The sequence below is a fragment of the Peromyscus maniculatus genome, chromosome 1 (assembly GCF_049852395.1).
Source record: "Peromyscus maniculatus bairdii isolate BWxNUB_F1_BW_parent chromosome 1, HU_Pman_BW_mat_3.1, whole genome shotgun sequence".
In the NCBI taxonomy this organism is placed as follows: Eukaryota; Metazoa; Chordata; class Mammalia; order Rodentia; family Cricetidae; genus Peromyscus; species Peromyscus maniculatus.
Genome location: NC_134852.1, coordinates 49746201 through 49762925, shown reverse-complemented (window position 1 = coordinate 49762925; position 16725 = coordinate 49746201). Strand labels below are relative to the sequence as shown.

At 48.3% G+C, this 16725-nt stretch overlaps 1 protein-coding gene across 6 annotated transcripts in view; it reads right to left on the bottom strand.

Moving 5' to 3' along the window:
* Nucleotides 1-19: 19 nt before the first annotated feature.
* Tdrd12 (tudor domain containing 12) overlaps nt 20-16725 on the bottom strand; it is an 88470-nt gene continuing 71764 nt past the window's right edge. For 2 of the 6 annotated variants that reach the window (XM_076577627.1, XM_076577634.1), the window contains exons 24-30: nt 13718-13810; nt 11807-11979; nt 4964-5073; nt 3370-3433; nt 3180-3293; nt 2790-3093; nt 168-425 (exon numbers count right to left, since the gene is read on the bottom strand). In XM_076577627.1, the coding sequence (XP_076433742.1) occupies nt 315-425; nt 2790-3093; nt 3180-3293; nt 3370-3433; nt 4964-5073; nt 11807-11979; nt 13718-13810 (969 nt within the window). In that variant the 3' untranslated portion in view covers nt 168-314. Of the gene's footprint in view, nt 426-1682; nt 2312-2789; nt 3094-3179; nt 3294-3369; nt 3434-4963; nt 5074-11806; nt 11980-13717; nt 13811-16725 lie in introns of those variants that run through there. The other 4 variants (XM_076577638.1, XM_016003563.3, XM_076577642.1 and 1 more) reach the window with 4 other exon arrangements.

The window sequence follows — 16725 nt, the reverse complement described above, 5'->3', positions numbered from 1 at the left end:
TTTTTCTTTTCTTTTTATTAAGAGATTTTTCTATTCATTTTACATATCAACCACGGATTCCCCTGTCCTCGCTCCTCCCACCTTTCCTCCCCCAACCCCATTCCTACCCCCCATTCCTACCTCCTCCAAGGCAAGGTCTCCCCTGGGGAGTCAGCTTTCAGTAGAGACAGGTCTAATCCCCTCCTCCTTGCACCAAGGCTGAGCAAAGTGTCTCAGCATAGGCACTAGGTTCCAAACAGCCAGCTCACGCACCAGGGACAGGTCCCGGTCCCACTGCCTGGGACCCCCTAAACAGTTCAAGCTAATCAACTGTCTCACTTATGCAGAGGGCCTGGCCCAGTTCCATGGGTCTCCTCAGCCATTGGTCCACAGTTCATGGGTCTCCACTGGCTTGGCTGGTTGTCTCTGTGCTTCCTGGAGTGTTTCTTAATGAAAATGTATTCAGATATTTGTTTAATATTATTATTTTTAGCTACCCTTAATTTTGTGAGTTAAGGGTCTTAACTAGAGGTCAGAGGTGTTTTTAGAGGTTATCAGGAATGCTAGATGTCGTGATACACGCTCAGGAGGCAAACACAGGTAGATCTCCCTGATTTTGAGACCAGCCTGGTCTACACAGTGAGTTCCAGGCCAGCCAGGACCCTGTCTCAAAAATAAAAAACAAAGCCCCAGAAGCTATCAGGATGTGTTAGCTAAGAGAGGGCTGGTAGCTAGGGAAGGGCTGCATAACCACATTGCATACCACTCATTCCAGGAGTGGATTTAATAAGGTCACACCCACACTGAACTGAACGAAGGGCAGAGCTGCGGAGGTAGCTCAGGAGGTAGCACTGGCCTAGCACATGCAAGGCTGCGTGTGTTACAGCAGACAACAGTAACCATAGGCAGTCCCTGCACTTACTCAAGTCCACCCTCATGTAAAGTGGCAGCTACTTTTGCTCAGCTCCACCCAGGTCACTGGCAGGGGTTTGAAATGTATCCCACTCTTCTTCACCACACAGTGCTGCCACTCCCATGCTTAACCCTGTGTTGTGCACTGCTGGCCTGTGCCCGCTGCTCTGCCCGCTGCTCTGCCCACTGCTCTGTGCCCATTGGCCTGTGCCCACTGCTCTGTGCCCATTGGCCTGTGCCCACTGCTCTGTGCCCATTGGCCTGTGCCCACTGCTCTGTGCCCATTGGCCTGTGCCCGCTGGCCTGTGCCCACTGCTCTGTGCCCATTGGCCTGTGCCCGCTGCTCTGCCCGCTGGCCTGTGCCCGCTGGCCTGTGCCTGCTGCTGTGCCCGCTGGCCTCTGCCCACTGGCCTGTGCCTGCTACTCTGCCCGCTGGCCTCTGCCCACTGGCCTGTGCCCGCTGCTCTGCCCGCTGCTCTGCCCACTGGCCTATGCCCACTGGCCTGTGCCCACTACTCTGCCCGCTGGCCTGTGCCCGCTGGCCTGTGCCTGCTACTCTGCCCGCTGGCCTGTGCCCGCTGGCCTGTGCCTGCTACTCTGCCCGCTGGCCTGTGCCCACTGGCCTGTGCCCGCTGGCCTGTGCCCGCTGCTCTGCCCGCTGGCCTGTGCCCGCTGGAACTGTCAGTGTCACCGCGCCCCAACTTACTGCCACCACTGGCATTTTACTTTCTAGGAAGTATGAATAAAATGTTACTGTGCATTTGACACAGAGCAAAATACTATGAACAGCATTTCCATAAGAACACCGGAGCTTTATTGATGATCCACCACAAAGATGCCCATCACTTCCAGGAGCTATTCTAGAGCACAGACTCAAGTTTTCCCACCTCACATTTCAGAAGTGTACCCCAGTTAGTACATTTTAATATAAAACAGAAAAGCAAGAGCTGAGTGTTTGCACAGCCAGCCTCCTATGTGCTACAAAATGTTGCTCAGAGGTTTAACATTGGAAAATGTGACCATCTGAAAAAAAGAAATGATTTAAGCAGAGCTCTGACCCACCATTTCCCCGGGTCTTCTGAGACAGCTGCCGCAGGCACTCCATGTGCCCAGTGCCACCGTGGCCCTCCACCAGCTGGGTGGGCCTGCGTCTGCACAGATGGACACTGACACCCCACAGTTGAATTGTTCCTGGCAGTTGCCCAGGCTGGACAGCTCTGGCTGCTGCGACAGCCAGGTCCCCACCCTGGACCACCCTGGACTCTGGTGCTGCATGTCCGTTGTTTCTGTTCAGCCTCCTCCCCCTCTTCTGTTAACTGACATCCTCATTCACTCTCACTTCCGTCGGTACTTTCTGAAGAGCTGCTGCTGTTCTCAACCAGCGCTGCCACTTTGCAGGACAGGTTTTTAGAATTTACAACTGGAAGATTTGGTATTAGTAGAAATGGTTTAGTATAGGTTAACCACCCACCCCCATTTTATTTTGGTCAGTGCAGCAAATGTCCCATAGGTCTAGCTCTGTTTTCCTCACAAATTATTAAGCAAACAAGGACAGGTAAAATAAGTATGTCTGCTCTTAAACAAGTAGTTCTCCTAGGAAGGCTACCATAAAGGAGTTTGTCAGGTGTGTTTAGGAACTGAGGGTGTAGCCGATGGTATAGTGCTTTCCTACCATACATGGCTTCCATCCCCTGCGCTCAAAATAGTCAAAGAAGCATATTTACTACTAAGGGTCATTATATACCCATACCAAAACATTTAGCACCAAGATCAACTCCAATTTCTAGGGCTTACATTAACAGCCTATTTCTACAACGGAGAGCCTAAAACAGCTGGTCTGTCCACCCACTTCCCCTGCACCAGCCCCCTGCCCCAGGAGCAGGGCCTGCCCATCTCACCCTTGGAGAAGGGGCTGTCCTCTTCACATTCCTCCCAGTGGTCGAAGTCAAACGCCACGTTAGGGTTCTGGGCAACACACAGTGGACACAGGTAAGGAGGTGCAAGGTGCTCCTGGGCAGGAGCAGCCAGCCGCGGGCACAGCAACTCACCCTCTGCTTGAGTAGGCCACACCAGCATGCCCGTTTCTCTTTGGCAAGCGTGATTAGAGGTTCGTCATCTTTAATTACGCACCTGCAGTCATCTTTCCTTATGTCACCTTGCAGTTCCATATCAGCCAAGTAGAACTTGTCTCCTACCCAGGCACTGGGTTTACAAGAGGAAATAAAGTTGGCCATCTAAAATGTTGTATGCAATTGCAGTTTTACTTTATCAGACAGACACAAACCTACCTGAAAACGACTCTATCTGTAAAGAATTTACACTTATAGTCTTTGACATTCCTTATTTTTATCTTTAAGATGACCACATCATCTTTCTGGAACCACTTTATCTGTGGGTGAAAGCTAGAAGGAGAGAAAGGTTTGCACTCGTCAGCTCACAGTGGCTCTGGGGGTGGTGCCCAGGGGCAGGAGCACGTACCTTCTCACATGCGGCTGCGCAGTTCTGCTAAGGGAGTCACTGCCAGTGTCCTCAGATAAAACTTCTGTACAAAATCAACGATACAATTTCCACAAGTTATTTATATTGCAACATACATATTCTTGTACCCAAGCAACTTTTACATGAAGAATTTATGTTAAGAGTATAAATTTCAGCTGGATGTGGTGACCCATGCCTTTAATCTCAGCACTCAGAGGCAGAAGCAGGCCAATTTTTGTGAGTTGGAGGCCAGCCTGGTCTACATAGTGAGATCCAGGACATCCAGAGATATATAGAGACCTTGTCTCAAAAACAAACAAACAAACAAAAAGTGTCAATTTCATAAAATCTCAGGTATCTAGTAGCAAATCATTAGAAGAAACTAAAGTGCACGTCACTAGGAAACCGACACACTGTTGACACGATAACCAACTTTCAAAGAGTACAAAGAATGGAAAGTGCTCTATTGAAGAGGACTGTGTCACAGTGCCGCCGTGTGCCAGGCAGACAGATACCCAGGCTGTTTGTCCTCCCTTAACCTGCAGCCTTCCAGAACAGCTCAACGTTCAGACGCAACTACTGCTGAGCACACATTTTCTAAGACAATGGAATTCTTCTGTACCTAAAATATTTAAAATTGCCATTCCAAACTTAAAACAAGGCTCTAGGTTTGATTCACAGCAATGCCAAAAAAAAAAAAAAAAATCCTGAGAACCACCTCAGCGTCCCAATCAAGCTGGTATATTCAGATTACAGAATATAACCTAACAATTAAAACAAAAAACACCAGCTACAATGCTAGAGGCTGGAGGAGGCCACGTGCTTCCAACTCAGTGACACCGGTAATGACAGGAATGAATAACGAGTTGGGTCACAAGGAGGGTTCTGGAAACATTCAACAGGTGTGACTGAAGTGTGGACAGAGGCACGCGCACAGGGACAAAGCCGCAGCGCTGCTCACTCCGCTCTTTAGACACTAGAGCATCACTGAAGAATCGCCGCCGCCAGCCAGCACTCTGCTCCGTGTCTCACAGGGAGAGCTGAAAAGACCAGGGGAGGCCCGGGACCCCCAATACCAAGGTGTCAGCACAAGGGAGACTGATTTGCCCCAGAGGGACAGAGGGCAGGGATAAGAGACAGACAGGAGACAGAGGACCAGGGAGAAGGGGAAGGGACAAGAACAGGGGAAGGGTATTTGCCCCCGAGAGACAAAGGACTGCCTCTGGATAGAGGAGACAGACCCACAGGCAAAGGACAGTTGTTAAAGGGAAAGGGGAACCCCCCTGTTAGGATGAGTGGGTTTGTTTAGATTGGGCATGTAAATTAGGGTAGCCCACGGGGACTTTTGATTGCTGGACCTTGGTAGTCAGCCTCAGGAGGAGGCAGTGGACACATAAGGGAAGGAACCTTGGTGGCTAGCTTTAGGAGTGCAATCTAACAGTTTAGCAAGGCAAAGGAATGGGGGTGGGGGGTGGGTAAAGCCTGCCAGAGCCACGTTTGCCATGCTCAGGCCTCCTCGAGCCATTTCAAAGGAAAGTCTCAATACGGGGAAATCTCAACTTGGAGTAGAGCGTCTTGGAAGGGCAGTACTAACCAGGCTTCAGGTTGTCTGAGTCCACCTCGGAAGCAGCTCTTCTTTCTGTATCTCCATCTCCCTGCCGAGTGCCCCGCAGACACATGCCATCTTCCACCGTGGTGGGTGTTCTGAACAGAAGAGCAGAAGAGGGCATACACAGGCATTAAAGCACCTGCTTGTCATCCTGGGGTCGGGCCCAACGGAGCCTCTGTGACTTGCGGACAATGATAGTGCGGCCAGCTTTGCTCACTGTGTGCCTCTGCCCCACCCAAGCACAGGGTGGGGAGGGACACCTGTCATCAGGAAGGCCTGCTCTCCTTCACTCAGCTGGCCTTCCCTTCAAGCTCACTGAAGCTCTGGGAAGAAAGGCCCATGCAGTTCCCTCCTCAAACGGGAGTCCAGCCCAAGTGCGAAGCTGGTGCATCTTCCTTTCCACCTGCCTCCTAGAGTGTATTCCCCGAGCCTACGGTACCAGTTTGGGCCAACTTGTAGAAATACTGTTTTCATACAAAAGTAATTATCACTGGGTAGGGACAGGGAGGTGATTCTCCAGCTCTGAGGTTGAATGGGGTGGTGGAGAGGCAAGAAAGACTAAGATGTGGCTTCAAAAAATTCCATTTACATCTTTTTTATGCACACAGAAACCTGCTACATCTAACACAACACCCTCTGATTTTGTCTACTAGCTAACTAGAGATTACTTCATTCAGGTGACTGCCTCTACCTCTCGCCACCTCTCTCTATATCTACATATAGCTATAGGTCTATAGCTCTATAGTCCAAGAGTGTTGGTGGATGGCTTTAATCCCAATTTTTTTGAGTCAAGCAGATCTCTGGGTTCAAGGCCAGCCTGGTCTACATAGTGAGTTCTAGGACAGCCATGACTTTGTAAAAACTTTGTCTAAAAAAATAAAAAAATTAAAAATTAAAAATATGTATCACCATTCTTTTGGATTTTTAAGCAGATTTTTAAGCAGATAATCAGTTAGGGTTTCTATTGCTGTGACAAAATATTATGACCCAAAGCAACTTGAAAGGGTTTATTTCAGCTTACAGTTCCCTATCACAGTCCATCATTGAAGGAGGGCAGGGAAGGAACTCAAACAGGGCAGGAGACTGGAGGCAGGGGCTGATGCAGAAGCCATGAAGGAATGCTGCTTACTGGCTGGCTCCTCATGGGTTATTCAGCTTGTTTTCTTATAGAACCCAGGATCACCTGCCCAAGGGTGGCACCTCCCATAAAGAGCTGGCTCCTCCCCAACAAGCATTAATTTAAAAAATACCCTACAGCCCCATTTTATAGAAGCGTTTTCTTAATCCAGGTTCCCTCTTCCCAAATAAATCTAGGTCTGTGTCAAGTTGACAAAAATAACCAGCACCATAGTCATGCAGTTCAGACGTAAGAAGGTCAATACAAGGCAGTGACCTCCTTACAACCCTGCCCCAAGTTCCCTTGCTTACAGATGACAATGTGCTTCAGTGATTCATCCTGTGCAGGCTTTCAGAGAGAATTCAGGTTGACACTCACATGACACAGATAAACAACATCTCTAAAGAAGCCAGGGCTTACTCTCCAGAGGCTTCTGATAACTGTGAACCGAGGCATAGGGCCTCCATCACTGCCACCGCCGGAGGACTGAACTTCCATCCTGGATACAGCATGGCCCTGACCCCCAGGCTGCCCCTTCCTCCCACAGGCCCCATGTTCACCCTCAGTGCCAGCAGACCAAGGGCCTTTCTCCCAGCTGTTTCCTTGGCACAGCTTGTCCTTCTAATGACCTTAAAACTTACCATGCCCTAGAAAAAGCTCTGGGCCTTTTCTCCAATGAGCTGCCCCCACCCAAACATCTTTTCTTATCCAGAGCGCCAACACCCTCTGTCACTGCATCTCAGAATCCCAGTCCCTGTATCTGTCAACCCCTCAGTCCTGTGACCTCTCCATCAGGCAGTGCCCAGGACTTCCTCTTATCCCACATCTTATCCCCATCTCACTGAACATCGTATCTCTTCCTCCGCACAAACTGCCTTCAGTTGTTTCGAATACCTGTCATACCCAGTCTAACCTCACAGGCAGAGATGCTAAACTCACCCACACACACTCTACCACCATCTGCTATGACTCTAGTGCTCCAAACCTAGCTGGCTCTTGAATGCTTCTCAAAGGCTGTCTCTCCGTGGCCCTAGAGGCTTTCTGCCACCACCGCCACTCTGTCAGTCTCCCTGAACTTGATTTGCTCAGTGCTATGTAACTGCTGTCTCTTTCCAGACCACTTCATCCTATTCCTCAAAGGCTCTGCATCTGTCTAGGCCCTGACCTCGGCTCTGACCAAAACCAAATTAAGACTTTCCTGTGTTCAATTCTAAGGCCGAGTGAAAGGGACTTTCACAGCCTCTGCCCAGAGTTAGGATTAAATCTCAATAGCAGGGCAGGTAGAGATCAACCACCAGCAGAATGGAGCCATGAAGCCCAGGCACATGGAGGACAGCAACAGCTCTGCCCCAGGACATTTGCCTTCATCAACCACGAGAGGTTCATGTGCTGGGGAGAGGCAGATCTGACGGGTGGAGGGCAGTGAGGAGCCAGCTGATGTGGGTGGACTGCTTGCCCCCCGGGCCCATGGTGATATCTGGGCCTGGGCTGCTGCCAAGGGCCATGTCTGGATCTATGGCCCTGATGCAGCTGTAATGGTCTATATTGACATCGCTCCTGTTAGCACTGAGGGCCCTTTGGACACCCAGAGGGTGGCCCACCACCTGTGACCATGTTGGTGTCTGAGGGATACGCCCCCCACAGGGGCCATGCCTTTCTAGGAGAGCTGCACTGTCACCTGGGTGCATGATGACATCTGGCCTGGTCTGTTGCCCAGGGCTATGTTTGGATCTGTGGCCCTGCTGCAGCCAGGCTCTGTGTTGATGTCAGTGGCTCCTGTTACCACAGAGGGCTGTGCAGAGAGGCCTGTAGTCTGGGCCAATACCTGAAGCCATGTTGGTGTTTGAGGGTCATACTGCCACCTGGGGCCACAGTGAGGTCCAGGCCTGAACTGAGGCCGAGGGTCATGTCTGGGTCTATGACCCTATTGCAGCCAGGGTCTGCGTTGATGCCTGTGGCTCCTGTTACCATTCAAGGCCAAGCAGATGTCTAAGGGCTGGGTTGCCACCTGAGGACATGTTGTCGCTCTAGTGCCACACTGCCACTGGGGCCATGTGAATCCAGGTGACCTGAGATGCCAGCTAAGGCCAAGATATCTGGGTCTGGGATGCTGCCAGGGACCATGTCTGGGTCTGTGGTCCCACAGCAGCTTGGGTCTGTGTTGATGCCCTGACCCATGTTGCCACCAAAGGCCACACAGATGCCCAGGATCTGAGCTGCCACCTGTTGGCAAGGTTGGTGTCCAAGGGCTGTGTCACTGCTGGGTGGGGGTAGGGGAGCACACTGACCTGAGTGACATGTGCTGCCAATGGAGCCATGGCATTGTATGGGCTGAGCTGCAGCCTGGGTCATTTCTGGGTCTGTGGCCTAGCCCCAGCCAGGGTCTGAACTGATGTCTGAGGCTCCTGTTGCCATTGAGGACCATGCAGATACCTGGGACCTGGGTCACCACCTGAGGCCACGTTGGCATTAGGGGGCCACACAACTGCTGGGTCCACGCTGATCTGAGTGACCTGCACTGCCAACCAGGGTCATGGTGACATCCTGGCATGGGATGCTGACAAGGACCATGTTTGGGTCCATGGTCCAACCGCAGTTAGGGTCTGTGTTGATATCCATGGCCCGTGTTGCCACCAAGGGCCACACCAACAACAGGGGTCTGGGCTGCCACCTAGGGCCATGTCTGGGTCTGTGACTCTGCCACAGCCGCAGTCTGTGTTGATGTCCATGGCTCCCACCCCAACACCCACCTCATCTGTGAACTGCTGGAGCGTGTGAAGGGGCCAGACCTGCAGATCCAAAGCTGCAGGATCTCCATGACACAAGACAACAACAGGATATCCAAGAGGAGTTCCAGGGAGGGCCCAGTATCTATCATGTAGCAGAAGCGAGCGGCCTCGAACCAGACCAATGACTCATTGTGATGAACACTTGCAAGTAAAGATGTATGGACTAAGGGGTTTACCGTGTGGCTCACTGGGCCACACTACAGCTTCCACGCTGAGATTTTTTTCTTTTTCTTTTGTATGTTAGTTTTTTGTTTTTTTGCTTTTCTTTTAAATTTTATTTTGGTGGGGGGAGGTAGAAGGACAGAGCGAGGGTAATGAAGGGATGGGGAGATGAATGGGATCAGAACACATGATATAAAATCCACAAAGAATCAATTAAAAATGTCTAAAATAAAATCTCAACAGTAATGGCATGTTCATTATTAAAGAATGCCTTATAATAGGATTTTCCTTCCCTTGAAGTGTATAGAAAACAACTTGAATTCTAATTCCACAAGTATCCAATTTCTTCCAACAAAAACTAAAAACATTTCACGTTACAAACTATTTTTATCTTTGCCAGACTCTTTGGCTACTTCCTCCCCTTCTAGCTATAATTTTAGAACCTTCCAAGGTCACAGAGGATTACAACAGTAAACCCAGAGGCCAACTGGATCCTCCTGTTATGGCCAGGGCTCCAGTAGGACAGCAAATCACTCCAGGAATTGACAAATGAGATTACAGGAAGCTAATTTCTATACAGCAGAGGACAAATCACCAGAGTGAAGAGGAAGTGCACAGGAATGGAGAGAAGGCACCAGACAGGATGTGTGAAGTAGTGTAAAAATTAAACACAAAACAACAAAATTATCAGTCAAGAAATGGTTTGATGAACTGAACACACAAATCCTCGAAAGAAGAATACAAATGGTCAATAAACACTTGGAAAAAGTGTTCATCCTTAGTGGTCGGAGAAATGCAAATGAAAACTGCTTTGAGATTCCATTTCACTGGCATTAAGAAAACAAACGGGCCGGGCGGTGGTGGCGCACGCCTTTAATCCCAGCACTCGGGAGGCAGAGGCAGGAGGATCTCTGTGAGTTCAAGGCCAGCCTGGTCTACCAAGTGAGTTCCAGGAAGAAAGGCGCAAAGCTACACAAAGAAACCCTGTCTCGAAAAACCAAAAAAAAAAAAAAAAAAAAAAAAACAAACGGCTACAAATTCCGGTGAGGACGTGGTTCCTATGGGGAGGCATCTGAAGTGTGCAGTCACCATGGCAATCAGTTCAGAGGTACTCAGTACTGAACTGGGGTTCTCCGCAAGACCCTCTGGAGTTCACACAGGCTGTGTCTATCTTCCGCTCTGAGGTTGCTAGTACACTGTCTGTATTAGTTATTTTTCTCATCTATCTGACAGAATCCCTGATAAAATCAACGGAAGGAAGGGCTCATACTCTGCCTCAGTTTGAGGGTTCAGTCCGTTATGGGTAGTTATGGGTACAGGAGCAGGTCACATGGCATCCACAGTCAGGAAGCACAGAGACACAAACACTGGTGTCCAGCTCTCTCTCCTGTGGGATGGTGCTCCCACATTTCAGCACACCCTTCCACCTCAACTAACCCAATACATGCCCAGAGGTTTGTCTTCTAGGTGATTGTCAAGCTGACAGTCAATAATAATCACACCTTCTCAGAGTGACTTCACTACATATGGTTACTTGAAAATTGTTCTACCTATTGGAAAACATTTACATTTATTATATTTTGTGTGTCTTGGGAGGCATTGCATCCCATTGCACACATATGGAGGTCAGAGGACAACTTTCAAGAGTTGATTTTCTTGTTCCAAAATGTGAGTTCTGTCAATCAAATAAGGTCATCAGGCTTGGCAGCAAGTGCCCTTCCCCCGAGCCATCTTGCAAGTACACAGAGAGACACTGAGCTGGCATAGCTAGCATGGGAGTGGTGGGCAGTTCACACCTGTGTGACACCGCAACACTATCTGCAATAGGCAAGCCACGGAATCAGCCTAGCTGCCCACCTGTCAGAGAATGGATAAAGAAAATGTGGAGAAGACACACACGGAGTTTTACTCATCTGTAAAACTTGAAATCATGTCATTTGTGGGAAAATAAATAGAACTGAAAAATCACCATATTACGTGAAAGAAGCTAGACTCAGACAAATACTGCTTCTTTTCTTTCATACGCAGAATCTGGATTTTTGGATTTTTTTAAAAAAGATTCAAAGTAGCAAAGGGACTATCTGGGGAAGGAGGAGGATGAGAGGCAAGATGGAGAAGGAACAGAAGGGCGATGGCGGCCATATGATCCAAGAACATTATGTGCCTGTGTGCAAATGTCATGAAACCCCCTCTTTCCTGCAATGCACGCTGTAAAGACGACAAACTGGTGGGCAGTAGCAGTGAGCACAGCTCAGTTCTGTCCTCAGGAACCCTCCCGAAACACAGCAGCAGACGCCCGGGCAGGGGAGGGTGCACTGCAGCCTGACTGGACACCTCCCTGGCCAGCAGCACACCAGGTCAGCAGCATCATGACATACTCACAGGGACAGACATACTTAGCCCTACAGATCTACATACAGTGCAGACGAACTGCATGCTCAGTTCATGTAGCCAGACATGGAGCAGACAGCACATGTACATTCCAACGAAGCACAAAGCCAGGGAGCCCCATCCGCTTCCCCCAGAGTCCCAAGTGTACTATCAAACTGCACACTGTGCTATCTGCAAATAAAATGTCAACAACAGTCCTCTCTGTAAAAGAAACAAAAACAATACGCCTGAGATTTGTTACAGCATCCAGCAACACTAGAGGGAGGGGTAAGTTGGTGAACCCTGAAAGCTCTTCAAGCTGACTGCTAGAACAAGGAGATTCCTCTAACTTAGCACAGCTTTTCCAAAGGGAGACAGAAATGCACTTACGAGGTCTGGCCCAGAAGGTCCTCGAAAGCTGGCAGTCTGGCTTCTTTGTAAAGTCTTTTCAGTTGTTCTACGTGTTCTGAATTATCAATACCCATTCCCATGGATAAAATTTCAGCTCGAACATTATAATCAATGACAGAAGTTTTTAGGTTTGAAAGTTTTGTAACATGCACCTTCAACCAAAGGGGGAAAACATTTGTAAGAGTCACATCTGCACCTGACTGGATCTCAAGCACTCTCAGCCTCTCAAGTCTTCCTACTAGTCAGATGCACTTGGACACATCTCAGTACGCAGGGCTTCCTGCTGCGGCAGCCAGTTATTTTATCACTGAGGTGACGGCGGCGGCAGCAGCATCCTCTAAGTCCCGCCTGTGCTGTGGCGATAATGTGAGTTACGGGCAGAACCCTGGTATGATAGATACCCTAGTGCACAGCAATCTAGGATGCTGCAGCCAGATGCAAACACGTACGTTCTTCTTTCCTACTCTCCTTTGGCCTCCTGGACGAGGCTCAGAGTCCTCATGTGTCTTGAAAGGACTCTCCATGCCAAGGCTCCAAGTACCGTGTTCTACACTGTTCTATCTATTTGTCTTTTCTGCGGCCAACGCATTTCAATTCATGCAATTTAAGTAAGCTGTGAAATCTGCAGCAGTGGGGTTCCTGTGTGGAGAAGTGTGGACACAGGTCAGGTGCGCCTTTCTGTGGAAGGGTAAGGATGAACCCCGGGCACACACTCCAACTGAGGGATGCCCAGGAGAGTCACCTTCACCAGAGTGACAGGGAGTTGCTCTGGGAAGGGAAGACAAGCTGTGGTACTGCCCCCCTTCAGTGTGTCAGGAGACACTGCCATACACTGTGCAGCTGTGGAAACATGGTTTCCAAGAGTTTTCTTTTTTACTTCATATTCTGATGGTATTAAAACAACAACAACAACAACAAAAAAAACCCAACAAACTCTGCCTAATAAAACTTGCTTTTTTCCTCTAATAAAGAAAATTATAATCCTAACTATGATAATACTACTTAAAACTCCTAAATATCTCTACTTACCTGCTCTGATAATTGATGTTTTTCTTTCCTAAAAATGACTTTTTCCTTATTAATAAATCTTATACACAAATTCCCCACTGTAATGTGTTAAAGCTTTTCCATCCTTATAAATTTTACTTTCAACAAGATAGGAACTGAATTCCTATAAATATTATAAATAATAACAAATAAGGCTTGTCTAATGCAGCAGGACTGTGAAGGATTCTTAAGGTGCAAGGAAAAGGGACAATGTCAGCAAGACATACCGGCCTGAGCCACATGTCACTGAGTCACATTTTCTTTTCATGCTGACTCCAGGGTAGGAAGACTCATCTGCTTTCTTCCCACATGGAACTCAAGGGTTCAGTCTAGCCTTAGGATGCACGGTGAAGAAACGCGGCAGGAACTGTGAACACAGCTCTGAGTGCCTAGGACTGACTGGGTTCCTCATTAGTAATTACTAAGCAGGCCCCAGGGTTTTGGGAACTAGGAGAGGCAGGCACTGTGCCAACAGACACTGACCTGTGACTTCTCAAATAGGTTGGGCAAGGGGCTCAGAACCCCCTGTAATAATCTGTGATTTATATTTCAAAGGGTAAAATGAAACGCCGTTGTAAATACTGGAAAATGCCACAGGCAGTAAGGAAATACTCATAACCATGCATTATGTTACAGATGTGCCCACTTGCTCTGTCACCATGTAAAATATCCCAGCAGACAAAACAAAACCCATACCAAACTCATGACCCAAATGACATTCAAAACATCTCCCCTAACAAGAACCCCAAATAAACCTTCATTTCTAGGAACAGACTAGGATCCTTTACATCATTTCTGGGGGCCATCCAAGCAGATTTCTTTTGAAGAAAACTAAACACTTACCATTGGATCAATCCAAAGGGTATTTCCCAAAGCTAGTACCACTTTGGCATCATGCAATTTCCCAACAATCTTATGATGAATGTATCTAGTAACCTGAAAAAACAAAGGCACTTTTGTTATTCAACTGCAGCTTCGGGCAAGCATCTCATCCTACATATGCTGCATAGTACACAGTACATGCTACACGCTGCACCTGCTTCTCAACAGCTCTACGAGGCTAGGTAGGCATCAGCCCCAGTTCTTGTCAGAGGTGCAGCAGAGTTTAACAGCAGCAGATGGGCTAAGGAGCAGGAACTTGCCCATGTGAGAACTCAGGTGGGGGTCCATGCCTTTGGACCTGTAATGATGTCTCTCATTATGGCTGGTGGACCCATCTCCTCTATCAACCTCAGAAAACCATCAGCATCTGGAAGTTTCCCTCTCTGTCAGCTCAGTAAGTGAAGTAGGCTCTACTCCTTCTCCAGAAGGCCTCGTGAGCACAGAACTCTGCAGCCATGACACACAACTAAGGCCTCGCTCTCTCACAGATGTAGTACTACACTTTCCTCTCTGGGAGGGCCACAGCAGACACGACCTGTCCGAGTTATCACTCACACCTATTTGAATCCCTTATAAGGCAGGACAGCAGAGAGTTGGCCCTGGTCATGAGATTATTTTGGTGCCCTTGGGACAGTGAGTGAATTGGGAACAACACACAGGAGAACTTGTCCTATGTGCTGGCTAGTTTTGTTTTTTTCCCCCAAGACAGGGTTTCTCTGTGTAGCCCTGGCTGTCCTGAAAATCGCTTTGTAGACCAGGCTGGCCTCAAACTCACAGAGATCTGCCTACCTCTGCCACCTAGGTGCTGGGATTAAAGGAGTGCACCACCACCACCCTGGAGTGCTGGCTAATTTTATATCAATTTGACACAAGCTAGAGTCATCTGAAAGGAGGGAACCTCAACTGAGAAAATGCCTCCATCAGATCTGCCTGTAAGGCATTTTGTAATTAGTGATTAATGGAGGAGGGCCCAGCCCATGGTGGTTGGTGCCATCCCTGCTCTGGTGGTCCTGGGTTCTGTAAGAAAGCAAGTTGAGTAAGCCATGATAGGCAAACCAGTAAGCAGCACTCCTCCATGGCCTCTGCATCAGCTCCTGCTTCCAGGTTCCTGCCCTGATTCTTTCAGTGATGGACTACTATGTGGAAGTATAAGCCAAATAAACCCTTTCCTCCAGAACTTGCTTTTGGTCATCAGAGCAACAGAAAGCCTAACCAGGACCTCCCACTTCTACAGAAGGATATCCTTCAGTGAGATTCTTGGCCAAGCAATCTTACAGACCAAAAAGGTTTCCTGAAGGATGAGGACTATGGTTTTCCTGCTGATGGGTGCAGAACTCAGCATGGCCCCGACACACAAAGGACAGACACACAATGGGCACCCAGGAAGTTCTTATTAGAACAAAGGAGGAAAATTTCCAGCTGAAAAAGCCTATTCTTCATTAAACTTGCAACATCAAGGTTGTATCTTTATCCCTGATAGTGACTTACTTCCTAGGTAGTATTTAATCTTGTTTAAAACCCAGCCAGTTTTCAATTTGTTCATTATAATTGGCTTATCTCATCTCCAATTAAGCAACTTCCACAACTTAACCTTCTAAAATCAGGTACATTATCAAGAACTCATTGCTCTGGCAAGAATGGGACTGACTGTCTCTCAGGCCCCTCCACCCACCTCAGACTGCCCTGTGAGTCTGCGTGGGATGGCCTTCTGTGTTATACTGCATGGACTACACATTCTTCTCTGCTGTTAACACCCTATCTGACTGACGACATTTTAGTGACCCCACAGGGTCCAGAGAAAATAGCTCTTCCTTTGTGACCTGTTCTGGCATCTATCACTCTATTTTTAATCCATCCTCCCAATCCTGACAGAATCGCTTGGCCTTCCAAGGAACATCCATAACCTGTGTTCTCTTTTTCCGAGCTGAAGTGCCCCCCCTTTTTTACCATGACCCATATGTTATGCATTCTAAGACAGAGCACGAATGACAATGGCTACTGTCAACCCTGCCAGGTGAGAGGAAGACCACTACCACAGTTCTGAGCCAAATTTGAAGCAAGCTTTAATTAAATCCTGGCCAGGAAGACAGACTCTGGCTAAGTCTGCTCCCGAGTTCCCAGGAATGGCAATGAGTCACATTTTGCAGAGGCTAAAAAAGGCAAACCTATAAGGCCACCATATTTCCAATCAGGTCCAGTCAAGGGCAAGCATACATCCTGACACATTTCCTACCTGTGTACCCCCACTGAGATCCAGTCGGGGCACACATACATCCTGATGTATTTCCGGCCTGTGTACCTCCCGCCTACATCCAATCAGCAGCAAGCATACATCCTTACATATTTCTGACACATTTCCTGCCTACCTTCTGCCTATATGTGATCAAGCACATCTAGTACAGTTGGGTCAAACACACTTGTTTAGGGGAGTGAAAACATGTGGTTTGGTATCGCCCATAAACAGTAACCACCAGCATTTCAGGAATATCTGTCTTTGGGCAAAGAGCTTACAGTTTCATGGGTCTCTTGGGCACAGTAATTAAAATACAAAACATAACTGGCTTTCACACTACAATGCCAGGGGTGTGGTGGTATTGTGTTCCCCAAAATATTGTGCACCCTAATAAACTTATCTGGGGTCAGAAAACAGAACAGTCACTAGATACAAAGGCTAGAAAATGGTGGCACTCACACCTTTAATCCTAGCACTCCAGAGGTAGAAATCCCTCTGGATCTCTGTGAGTTCAAGGCCACATTGGAAACAGCCAGGCATGGTGACACACCCCTTTAATTCCAGAAAGCGAGCCTTTAATTCCAGGGAGTGGTGGTAGAAAGCAGAAAGGTATATAAGGTATGAGGACCAGAAACTAGAAGCATTTGGCCTGGTTAAGCATTCAGGCTTTTGAGCAGCAGTTCAGCTGAGACCCATTCTGGATGAGGACTCAGAGGCCTCCAGTCTGAGGAAACAA